Raw genomic sequence first — 11,643 nt, 5'->3', positions numbered from 1 at the left:
CGTTTTCTGTTTATGATTAGAAGAAATTAAATACAGGTTTGTTAAGTGTGGTTTTGTCTTCTACATTCACATTGAAGATTTCATCAATAATTTGTTCGGTTTTGTTCTTCTGTAGATTTATGACCCAGGGTACATGAACAGAAAATATCAAAACAATTGTATTATGTTTTGATATTTATGTAAACACTAAAGGGTGTTCAATAACACTTTCAAATAATGCTAGAGCGCTGCCTGATTGTGTATCCTTTCCCCTGGTAAGCTGAGTCATACATTTTTTACAATGCTTACCTATACCTTACTGTGGTTCACTATGCTTTATTGCATGTTGCTATGCTTTTACTGTGGGAAACTTTTTTTTTGTTGTAGAATTATCAGCTCAGTTCTAGAATTCCAATGCTTCAATGTTCTTTTCTGTTCTCTGTGTGTACTAATAACAAACTTCTTTTTGGCAAGACCTGCTAAACAATGAACAACAGAAGACTTTGCACAACTGAAAAACAGCTTCTAAGATCAGCTTAGGTAATTGAGCTCCATGTGAATGAGATATTCCTCCCCATTGTACCCATGTGTTTCCTAACATGGCTTAAGAGTTTGTCTTGTAGTGGTTTGGGATGAACTTCATGCTGGCTACAGTTTGTTAATTGTAGTCATGCTGGTCTCCAGGGGTATTATCTAAAGTGGAGGGTTTATGTTGATGAGAGCTGCAGACTGTGGATTGGAAGCCCAGTAATTAGGAGCTTGTGTGATTTGGTCACATACATTTTCAACACTTGGTTTGCTATCTCAGTCTAAATCCAAATTTACATCAACTATAGGATATATGTGCTGAAAAATAAAGATCAGATTCATGTTTGTGAAACTTATTAAGCCTGTCTGATGTGCTTTCTCAACAGCACATTGATGGTCATGCATGTTGAAATTCCTTATTGATTGACCTAAGTACCAATTCATTTCAAAACAATTGAAATCAGCACCAGATATTAACCACAGATTTTTTTTTTTCATTGTAATATGACTGGTATTTCTACCTCATTATCTATTCCTAATTAAAGCCCACATTTAATTATTTCTTAAAATGAGGCTTGCACTTTTTCAATGTTTATTTTTCAAGGGCTCACAAAATTCCATAATAAATCACTCCCCTTTTAGAGTAACATATTTATTTGTTAGGTGACGGGTTCTTTCCTATTGCTACCCTACTAGCATCTCCACCCCACTCAAGCATGGTGTGTAGTCAGCTCAACTGGTCAGAACAACTCATAAACCTAAAGCTGTGAAACACGTTGTATAATTAACAGGTTTATGGTGCTCCAATAAAGAACCCCAGTCAAATGTGCACTCTGAAAGGAGAGGGATTTATTAAGGTATATTGTGAGCCCTGAAAAAAAAAAAAAAAAAAAAAAAAAAAAAAAAAAACTTAAAAAGAAGCAAGCCTATACTGTATAAAATCAATTTATATACAAGACATTTCTGAATGAAAAATCAGCTTATTTTTTTTTACATGTTTTTGTTCGTACTGCTGTTCATGATGCAATTAGATTGAAATAACAGAAAATGTATAGAAAGCATTACACAGTGCTCTATATCCCTAACAAAAGTTTACTACAATATTCAGCACAGTATGTGTACATTTGTCATGTTTATTTTTCCATTTGTAAATAATGTTTTCATAGGACATAAGAAAGTTTACAAATTAATGGAGGCCATTCAGCCGATCTTGCTCATTTGGTTGTTAGTAGCTTATTGATCCCAGAATCTCATCAAGCAGCTTCTTGAAGGATCCCAGGGTGTCAGCTTCAACAAGAAAGATACATTTGATTTCATTATAATTCCTCAAGGTATAAAGTGTAAAAAAAACCCCATCTATTTCATAGACGCATAAGGAGTGGGATTATAAACAGCACAACCTGAAAGAGTTATGCTCAGTCCAAGTTTTTGCAATCTCAAAAATATATATTTTTTTTTTCCAAAGGCATAACATCCATCAGCAAAAACATCACAATTCACCCAGTTTTCTTGGCCAGTATAAAAATTGTCAGGATTATACCAAATACACACAATTTTAGCTTTAATACAGTAGCATTTTAGCTTTGGTGTGGTTCAAAATGCAGAGCAAGGGCTCTTGTCTACAAAATTAACAGGAGCCCCTATTTATACTGAATCTGTGTATTCTCTCTTATCTGCATTTGTTGCTACCTCCTGTTCTCTCTCTTTGGGAGCCGGTGAAGCTCACCAGTCAGTTTAGTAGATTATGCAGCCCCAGACATCAGCTCCACAAGGGGGCTTTTACAGGACAGAGGGGGGACACCCAGCCCAAACCCTAATTGACTCCAGACCACCTTGCAGCCATTGCTCCAGCCCAGTGAACAGACGGACCTGTCACTTTTGGGCCAGCACAAGCTGGAACAGCACTTCACAACAGTCACTAAAATTACCTGTTATCACCCACCACAAACACTAATACACACACCCCGGACACACAGGTGACTGTGTTTTAGTATTGTGGGGAGGATAAGGATTATTGTTTGGGACTGTAAACCCGTTGCTATTTGGCTTCGAACAGTACACATTGTTGTGTATTGCAGGAGGGCATTTTTTTTTTGGTCACCAGACCCGGATTAAAAAAATGGGTACCCCGTCACACTGCTCAACCCCCACAACACCCCACCCCCTCATTGCCTAGCAAATGCATGACCATTATATATTGTATTTTATCTTGTAGTTAATACAAATCGTCATGACCCATTGATTAAAATGACAGCCTTACTGTAAAAGAGACTAAATGATTATTGGTGATACATCTCCCTCCTGACCTGTGAGGGCTCTGTGTAAATTATTATTTTTTTGTGTGTTTACTCTGTGTAAGTCTGCCCATCTCTGACTCCCCCTGATATAAATTAAAAAGGTATTAGCTGTTTAATTGTGGAAGAAGTCTTTTTTAAAATTGTCTTTTCTGACAGTTTGCAGGCTTCAGCTGAACAGCATAGGCAATACCTCAGACAATAAAAAATAAAGTGGATACACTAAAATATTTTCCTGCCATTATTACAATATTTAATACATAGAATATTTGGTTATTTGGAGTTGTCTAATAACTTGCTCCTCATTATAAGGCACATATTTTGAGGAAGTTAAATTCTGATTTTATAATACTGTCTGATATCCATGAAAGGAGGCACAGCTAGTTAGTTCCAGTGCAGAGTGGTCTTTCTTCAGTGTAAATTGTGCATTTCCAAGAAGGAGACTAATGTAAAATGTGACGGCTCTTTTAAAAAGGGCAGGAATGGAAATGCTATTCCCTTGTGTGGGCCAGGGCCGAGGAGGTGGTTTTGTTTAACTTGTTGACGTTGCATGGAAATTCATTGAAAGACTGATCAACAGTTGCTTTTAAACAAGCACTTAAGAGCCATGCAGCTCTTAAACAGACCCCCTCTGCCCAATTCATCTATTCAATGTTTTCATATCCGTTCCTGTCTCTATAAAGATGTTCTCTTCTTTCAATATTAATGGATGCATATTATAGAACTCCTTTCAAAACTGATCTCTCAGTATTTTCATGTTATGCTGAAAGTGCAAAGAGAAAAATAAAAGCCAAGTTTGAACTGAATCCAAGCTGAAATGTTTCTAATAATTAAGCAGGGGTTATATGCTTAATGAAATGTATAAGTACAGGGTCATATTTTATGCTTTTAATGCCTCAAAACCAAATGGAAAAGGAAGAAGCAAATTGTTAAAAAAAAAATACGGAAAATGAAACATAAAGTTGTATCAGAGATGGAGAATATCAGATAACAAAGAATACACACTGCATATGAATATGCTTTTGAATAGAAATAGGACAAAGGATAAAAGGTTACGAGTAACAACACAAACCTAATAAGTGTTAGTCTGATAAATATAAAACATTCAGGCCTATACCTACACTACTGAACATTACCATATTTAATCATAGTATGTTTTATTGAGCAGTCCCAGAATAGCTCATCTGGTAAATGCATGGCTGCCTGGTGTGCAGGGTGAGTCATACAGTTAGGGAAGCACAGGTTCCTTGCTGTGCAATGTAGTTGGTCTTTGCTGGGGATTTCAGAAGGAGCATTGAATTGGGTCTGGTGCTTCCATAGATAGGGAGGCAAAACCTACGAGGCACCTGGTGAGCTCAGGCAGAAACCTGCTAGGGTGACATTGCTCCTCTGGTAACTTGCCAACTGCTCTCAGATTCCTGGGTGTAAAGAGGCAAATTGCTTAGCTGCGGGGTCAGAGGGCGCCCACTGACCTTCAGTTCTCCTGAGCTATTGTGAGGGAACCTTAAGCAAGATTACTGGGTGATGAGCACACAACCCCAGTGACACTGGTTAAATGTGGATGATAAATGTTTCTAGTTTCAAATAAAAAGTCTGAGCTTTGCTGAAACTTTTAAACTTGTATTTACACCAATGTGCACACGTGAATCAAGCAGATTGTGTTGAGTAGTTAGTTAACCTTGTTTATCCTTATAAAAGGTTTACCACTGTAAATTTATATAGCAATTTTGCAGTTTTTCCATACATGGTTATACTTCACATTCACTATAGTTTACCATGGTTTGCCTCTCTGGGCTTCACAATACTAATCTATACTTCACCATGCTTTCATTATGCTTTCTTATACTTTGCTACACTTTTGCCATGGGAAACTCTTAAAGGGGAGTGACACATTGTTTTTACAGCATTCAAACGTAAGGTTGATTTTCTTGCCCAATTTTATAAACACTACTTTCTAAGTATCTCTCTTTTCTGAGGACTGACAATCAATACGTTGTACATGTGCAAAGCTTGCTGTTCAGCCCTGGCAGGTCTGGCAATTATCCCAAAGAAAAGCAAAGGAAAAATCAATCATTATCTTGGCCACCCCACAGTGTGTTCTGGTGCTGACCAATATTGCCCCAGAGCTCCTCGTTGCCTGTCATTAGGCAACAGGTTGCCTGGTAATTAATGGAAACAGGCACATAGGGCTTCAGGCTGCCTTAGTTTCATTTAGACCTCAGCTGGGTACCGACCATCCCAGTCCGGTAATGACATTCATTATCAACTTTTGATGTTCCTGTGTGACAGAAGGAAAACATTTAAAATGGAATCAGTATTTTGTCAGTGTGGTAAGACAGTAGAGCTCTGCTTTTTGGTGGTGGTGGTGGTGGGGGGGGGGGGGGGGGGTCTTTAAATGAGGACTCCACTAGGTTGCTGTTGTTGTTTTAACAATGGTCGTGTTCTGGACCATTAAACAAGAAGACAACTGTCTAGATACGTTTTACATGTCCTGTTTTCCATAAGATGAATCCCATTTTGGTTAGACAGGAATATATATTTACAACTACTTCATTGGTACCAATACCAGTTTGTGCCATTTCAGGGTGCTTAATATAACAATACTCAAAGTGATAAGGCAACAGGCTCCAATAAGACAACAGCAGGATCCAAGCTATGGTCTTGAAGGGTTTTTCAAACACTGAAGATGAATTAATACAGCCAATAATATTATAATGAGAAGGTGCTTTATTAAATAGTTTGTACTGTGCAGCACCTAGAGGATCACTAACTTGGTTTAAACTTCTCAAACCACATTTATAGGGATTAACAGGCTGTTACAACAATGTCTGTGTTTCCTGCTTGACTTTGAATCCTCCCATTCTAAATATTCCTGAGGGGACGAGTAACATGTTTAATATTTGTAAGCTGTAAAAATCAAACAGTGTTGCATAATGATATTTTCTAAGCATTAAAAATAGACGTTCAGAGTAGCAGCTGGAATAAGACATTATCAAAAAGCCAGACTATTAATGTAATCATCTTGTTTTTTAATGTCACAGTGTATATATCCCCCCCAATTCAGATTACAGTAGATGGAAGGTGTGTTTTTTCTTTCTCATTTGGAAATATCTAATAATCCCCACCGCTCATATGCAGATTATCAATCGCATTTATAACACATGGGAGGCTGACTGTGTCAAGGCAAAGATCTGTGTGTGGACCCCTTAAGAAAAGTAATGTGTGTGACTTGTTCAGCTCTAAACCGCACACACGTGTATTCACAGCAATCTCTTGAGCAATTAATTGTCGAAATGTATTTTGTTTTATCCTTAAGTTCTACAAGAATGCAACCATATATGTCTTCTACACATTTTATATGCCATCAGTATGGTTAACCAGGTTATGTTTCATTGGTGCAAATTAAGTGGTACGAAATTATCCTATTATCTGACTTCAGTTGTTGACTGACATTTTGATAACTAACAAATCATACTGTCACCAGGAAATCGCAAAGTAACCACAGAATAATATTATACATGTTTTGCTCTAAATTAAAATATATAATTCATTACCTGTAAAATAAACCCCCTTGTTATTATGTATTTTCTTTTTCTGTTATAGGACAAGTCTCTCCTCAACAGGAACGGCTTTCTAAGAGACAACATCCTGGGAAGAGGTTCCAAGACGATATAGAGAAGGAACAGCACCCTGGAAAACGAGATGAAGATGAAGACACGGTTTACCTGGACGTCCAGAAAAGACAGACCCTGGAAAGAGGGAGGAGGAAGAGGACTACATAGACGTGCTAAAGAGACAGCATCCAGGGAAAAGGGAGGACGAGTCTGAATCCTATATGGAGGTGCAGAAGAGGCAGCATCCGGGCAGAAGGTCCTTGTGGGACCAGTACACAGATATCCCCAGCATTCAAGTGGCTTACCTGAGTGAGCTATCCAAAAGACAGCACCCTGGCAAACGGTACGGGCTGCTTAACAAACATCAACACCTGGGCAGGAGAAGCTTGGACGAGGAGTTGGACCTTGGGGAGCTCCAAGACTTGGAGAAGCGGCAGCACCCTGGCAGGAGAAGCTTGGCCGAGGAGCTGGACCTTGCGGAGCTCCAAGACTTGGAGAAGCGGCAGCACCCTGGCAGGAGAAGCTTGGCCGAGGAGCTGGACCTTGGGGAGCTCCAAGACTTGGAGAAGCGGCAGCACCCTGGCAGGAGAAGCCTGGACGAGGAGTTGGACCTTGGGGAGCTCCAAGACTTGGAGAAGTGGCAGCACCCTGGCAAACGATATCTGGATTCAGATTCAGAATACAGCAACCCACTTCCCTGTGATATCCAAGACCCTGCCACTTGCAGCAAGGCTAGTTTGTTATTAGAGTTGCTAGATAATGTGAACAAGAGCAGGGCTGAAGAGAAAAGGCAACACCCCGGGAGAAGGCTTACTTTAGAAGGGGGGTTGACAGATCTGGAGTAAAAGAAAGTGATGCACAGAAAAATGTGTTTGATGGATTGATAGTCTGATTGGTTTATTTGTTTATTATTTAAGACCACTTACTTCAAGGTTTGGTTTCTCTGGCAATATTTGAACCCTCTTGAAAAGGGAATAAAAAGCAGACATGATATCGTTTTTACATCAGTTGTTTGAAATAAATAGCAAATAGAGAATTAATTGAACAAGGAAAAACTAAAAGGTATAGTTTATTTTATACATAATGATGACACACACACACACACACACACACACACACACACACATATATATATATATATATATATATATATATATATATATATATATATATATATATATATATATATATATATATATATATATATATATATATATATATATATATATATATATAAATATATTATGTACTATATTTCAGCACAGTGAGTTACCAAACAATTTACAGTACATATCTATGAAACCCAAACCTGATAACGTTATTGTTTTAACCCAAACTGTTTATGAGGCAGCTTGAATAGTGTTTATTAGAATACTGCATACGGTAGCACAGTATGTTTATAGTATGGAAGCGTAGTATATACATTACATTGGTAGATTAGGCTAGATGATTCAGTAGACAGATTTTGTGTTGTTTTCTTGTTGTTTATGAATTGAAATGTCTAGTATTCATGGCTATTTATAACCAGGTGGTATCCTAATGTGTTATAATCAGTTATAATTAAGCTCACTACTTCTCAAGTGGGGTTGCATGATACTTGCCAGGGAAACTTAATTAACAGATGTGGCCTTCAGCTTAAATAAAATGTATCGGATAAAAACCAATGGAAATGGTCCTTTATTTTTTGTACCACTTGTCATAACACACTAGCATATTTAAATGCAGTTAATGAATGTAACATACAGTATAACAAAGTTCCGGAGCAGAATCAAGTGGGTGCCCAGATTATTTTTCTACTCAAAATTGTGTGGTATCAGTAGATGTTTAACCTGTAAATTATTATTCTATTAAAGCTAGACCTTGCTTTGTAAATGGAAGCTGAGCGAAACTGCAATAACAATGTATAACCAGAACTGCCAGGCAGTTTTTCGGCTCCCAAACCCCAGTATCAATGCACCAGGTGGCCATCTTGTTTAAATCAGCATCTTCAACAGTTCCACCGAAGAATTTGAGTGTTTTTTTTTTTTTTTTTTTCAAAAATGTCAGGTGGCCATCTTGTTTAATGAACAAATGTCATTTTTGAAAATGTATATTTTACCTACACAGGCACAATGGTTTGAAGTTTGGAGTTAATCAAGTGAACCGTTTTTAAACTGAAGCAGTTTTAAATACAAGAAGAAAATGTAGGAGTGGCAGTCATATGTTTTTACAAAACATAACAATTTTGATATTTGTATTCCGTTGTCACCAGCATGATGCCTACCAAGTTTGGAGTCTGTTGGTCAGACGGTTTTCAAATAGAAGCAGTCTGCTGTTAAGTGCGCATTTTGATTAAATTTGTGGCAGCCATTTTACAATTGAATTGTATCACAGCAACTTCTGCTTTGCAAGCAGGTTTGGCAATATATGCCAAGTGTCAAATCAATCACTTCAACGGTTCAAAAGAAGAAGCTTTTGTGAGGTTTCAAAGAAATGGTCATTTCCATTTTGGTTTAACACCAGTTTTTTAAAAGTCAGTTGTATTGATACAGTGTCAAAGATGATGCTTGTGAAGTTTGGGGTTTGTCAAGTAAACAGTTTGTCAACCGAGGCAGTTTTAAATTTCAGACGTAAACGTACACCCGGTGGACATCTTGTTTTATAAAACATAACCATTTTGACATATTTGTATTCCATTGTTACTGGGACAATAACTACCAAGTTTGGAGTTTGTTGGTCAAACAGTGTTCAAATAACAGCAGTTTGCTGATAAGGGCGCGTTTCACTAAAGTTTGTGGCAGCCATTTTGAAATTAAAATTTATCGCAGAAACTTCTAATTCACAAACTTCACAAACTGTGGGTTTGGATGGTGATGTTATATGCCAAGTGTCTGATCAATCGCTTCACCAGATCCCAAGAAGAAGATTTTGAAAGGTTTTATCGAAAAATGCATCACAGCGCCAATTGTAGTAATGCAGCAGCACAATTTTTTCAGCATCTGACAGGCAATGTATCCAGCTTGTTACTTGCCAAGTCAGAAGCTGATCAGTCACACAGCTTCAAAGCAGCAGCAGTTTAAAGTTTTGGGAATAATAATAATAATAATAATAAATAATAATAATAATAATAATAATAATAATAATAATAATAATAATAATAATAATAATAATAATAATAAACAGAATTGCATATGGAATTAACTTGCAAGAGTCTTGTTCATAGACCTGAATTTCAGGCTGTCATTTGTTTTACATTTTATAATTTTTTTCAACAAAATTTTATACAAAAAGTGTTTTCTAGGATACATGTCATTCAGCTTTCTTTGTAAATAACAGAAGATAACATACAGTATTGCCAAAGTACGGAAAACTGGATTACTCAAACAGACAGATTGACCACTTTTAGCTATTTATACCATCAAAACATTTCAACTGATGTTCATTCAAAATGCAATTGCCAAATAGGTGAAGATAATGTTTAATATGTATAATATGTTAGATGATGTATATAAGTATACAACAAGCAGACACTGCTCTATCTGTTATTATTAAATAATGGAAAGCATGGCTGAGATGACATTAATTAATGACACCTATTCTAAAGCTACTGCTTGCTGTTGTATCAATTCACATGGGCACTACAAGGATTATTTCAGACAAACAACGATAAGTAAATAAATAACTCTTTAAAAGTTCTATATAAAAGTGATAATGACATTGCTGTTGTCTGCTCCGCCACAATAATGGGAGTTCCATTTTTCTCAGAGCTGTATCCAGATGGCTGCCAATGAAGGACTCCAGTGAATCAGCAACAACAGTGAATTTCTCAACTTTAATCGAGTCTAACCCTTCTATTTTCTATGCTGAATCTGTTCAGTTCCTTCAGCATGTCTTTATACCCTTTCGCCCTGGGATTAGTACACAGCTGAACACAGTATTCTAAGTGTGGTCTTAAGGATGCTGTCAGTGATGAGTCCAGCAATGAATCTGGGCATAAAAAGAACACAGGCCCATCATTTCTGGCCCCTTAATGTAAGTCCCATTTTTTTTTTTAACAATACCAGGTTAGTCTGGGTTAAGCTGCAGGGGACATTATCTTGGGAAAAGTTTATTAAGCACTCCTTGATGGAGTTATGATTTTGTTTTGTTTATTTTGTGTGTAATACATAAATATATATACAGGCACTGTCTGTTTTGAATTCAGCTGTGGCCCAGTATTTCTTTGTACAAGAAGACAGAGTGAAAGGGTCTCGAAAGTGACAAGCATATAACATTTTTTATTTCATTGTCCCAGCATTTACCTATGTGGACAAAACACCAAGCTAATTTATTTCTTCCCCATCCTTCACTGTGTGGGATATTATATATATATATATATATATATATATATATACACACACACACGGGGGGGGGGGGGGGGGGGGGGGGGGGGTGGGGGGGGGGGGGGGGGGGGGGGGGGGGGGGTGGGGGGGGGGGGGGGGGGGGGGGGGGTACACATATATATAAAAACTTGCTTACTTTACGTAAACGCATTTACAAAAGAGAGGAGACCATTGACGATTGTCCTGTTGTAATGGTTCACTGATCCCAATGATTCAGCACCAACAACATAGCTTGGTTTCCAACTCCATACCCTCACTACTGTCTCCTATCCTCTGTCCTAAGTCTGTTTCCATTTTAACCCGTCGAAAATGGAATTGAGACAGACTCAGTACAGAGGACCTAGTGAGTGTATGGAATGGCCCTTATAAAAGTTTACCATGGTAAATTTGCATGGTAACTTTGCAGTTTCTCCATGCTTTTTCCATGGTTATAGTATTCATATGTCTTTAGCATATCTCTCTTTACAGTGCTTGCCTATGCTTTACTATATTTTTCTTTACAATGCTTACCCATGCTTTACCATACCTCTCTTAACAATGCTTACCTATGCTTTACCATACCTATCTTTACAATGCTTGCCTATGATTTTACTATTCTTTAGTACAGTTTGCTATGCTGCTACTATGGTCCACCTTTATAAGGGTGCTTACCAAGCCACGTTGCTGCTGTTGTGTCATTGGTATCTGTTAAAAGCCAACCAGACAAAGTTCTGAGTTCAGCTAGCTGCAAGGAACCAGATGAGCATTGATGGGCCAATGGGCCTCCTCTCTCTACAAGCGATATAGACAGTCTATACGAATACTCTGCACTATTTGCATTATGTTATGTGCAATGCGAATTGATGTAATTCTTTCATTAAAACCTCT

At 37.6% G+C, this 11,643-nt stretch overlaps 1 protein-coding gene across 1 annotated transcript; it reads left to right on the top strand.

Moving 5' to 3' along the window:
- Positions 1-5,875: 5,875 nt before the first annotated feature.
- LOC121328994 (pro-thyrotropin-releasing hormone-A-like) lies at positions 5,876-7,338 on the top strand. Its single transcript, XM_041274157.1, has 4 exons — positions 5,876-5,882; positions 6,405-6,520; positions 6,574-6,770; positions 6,975-7,338. Exons 1-4 carry the CDS (start codon positions 5,876-5,878, stop codon positions 7,258-7,260), a joined length of 606 nt encoding a protein of 201 aa, XP_041130091.1. The 3' UTR covers positions 7,261-7,338.
- The last annotated feature ends 4,305 nt before the right edge of the window (positions 7,339-11,643 follow it).

Source organism: Polyodon spathula, chromosome 16 (assembly GCF_017654505.1).
Source record: "Polyodon spathula isolate WHYD16114869_AA chromosome 16, ASM1765450v1, whole genome shotgun sequence".
Taxonomy (NCBI): Eukaryota; Metazoa; Chordata; class Actinopteri; order Acipenseriformes; family Polyodontidae; genus Polyodon; species Polyodon spathula.
Note: the sequence above shows the minus strand (reverse complement) of the source record. Positions and strands in the feature narration are given on the sequence as shown.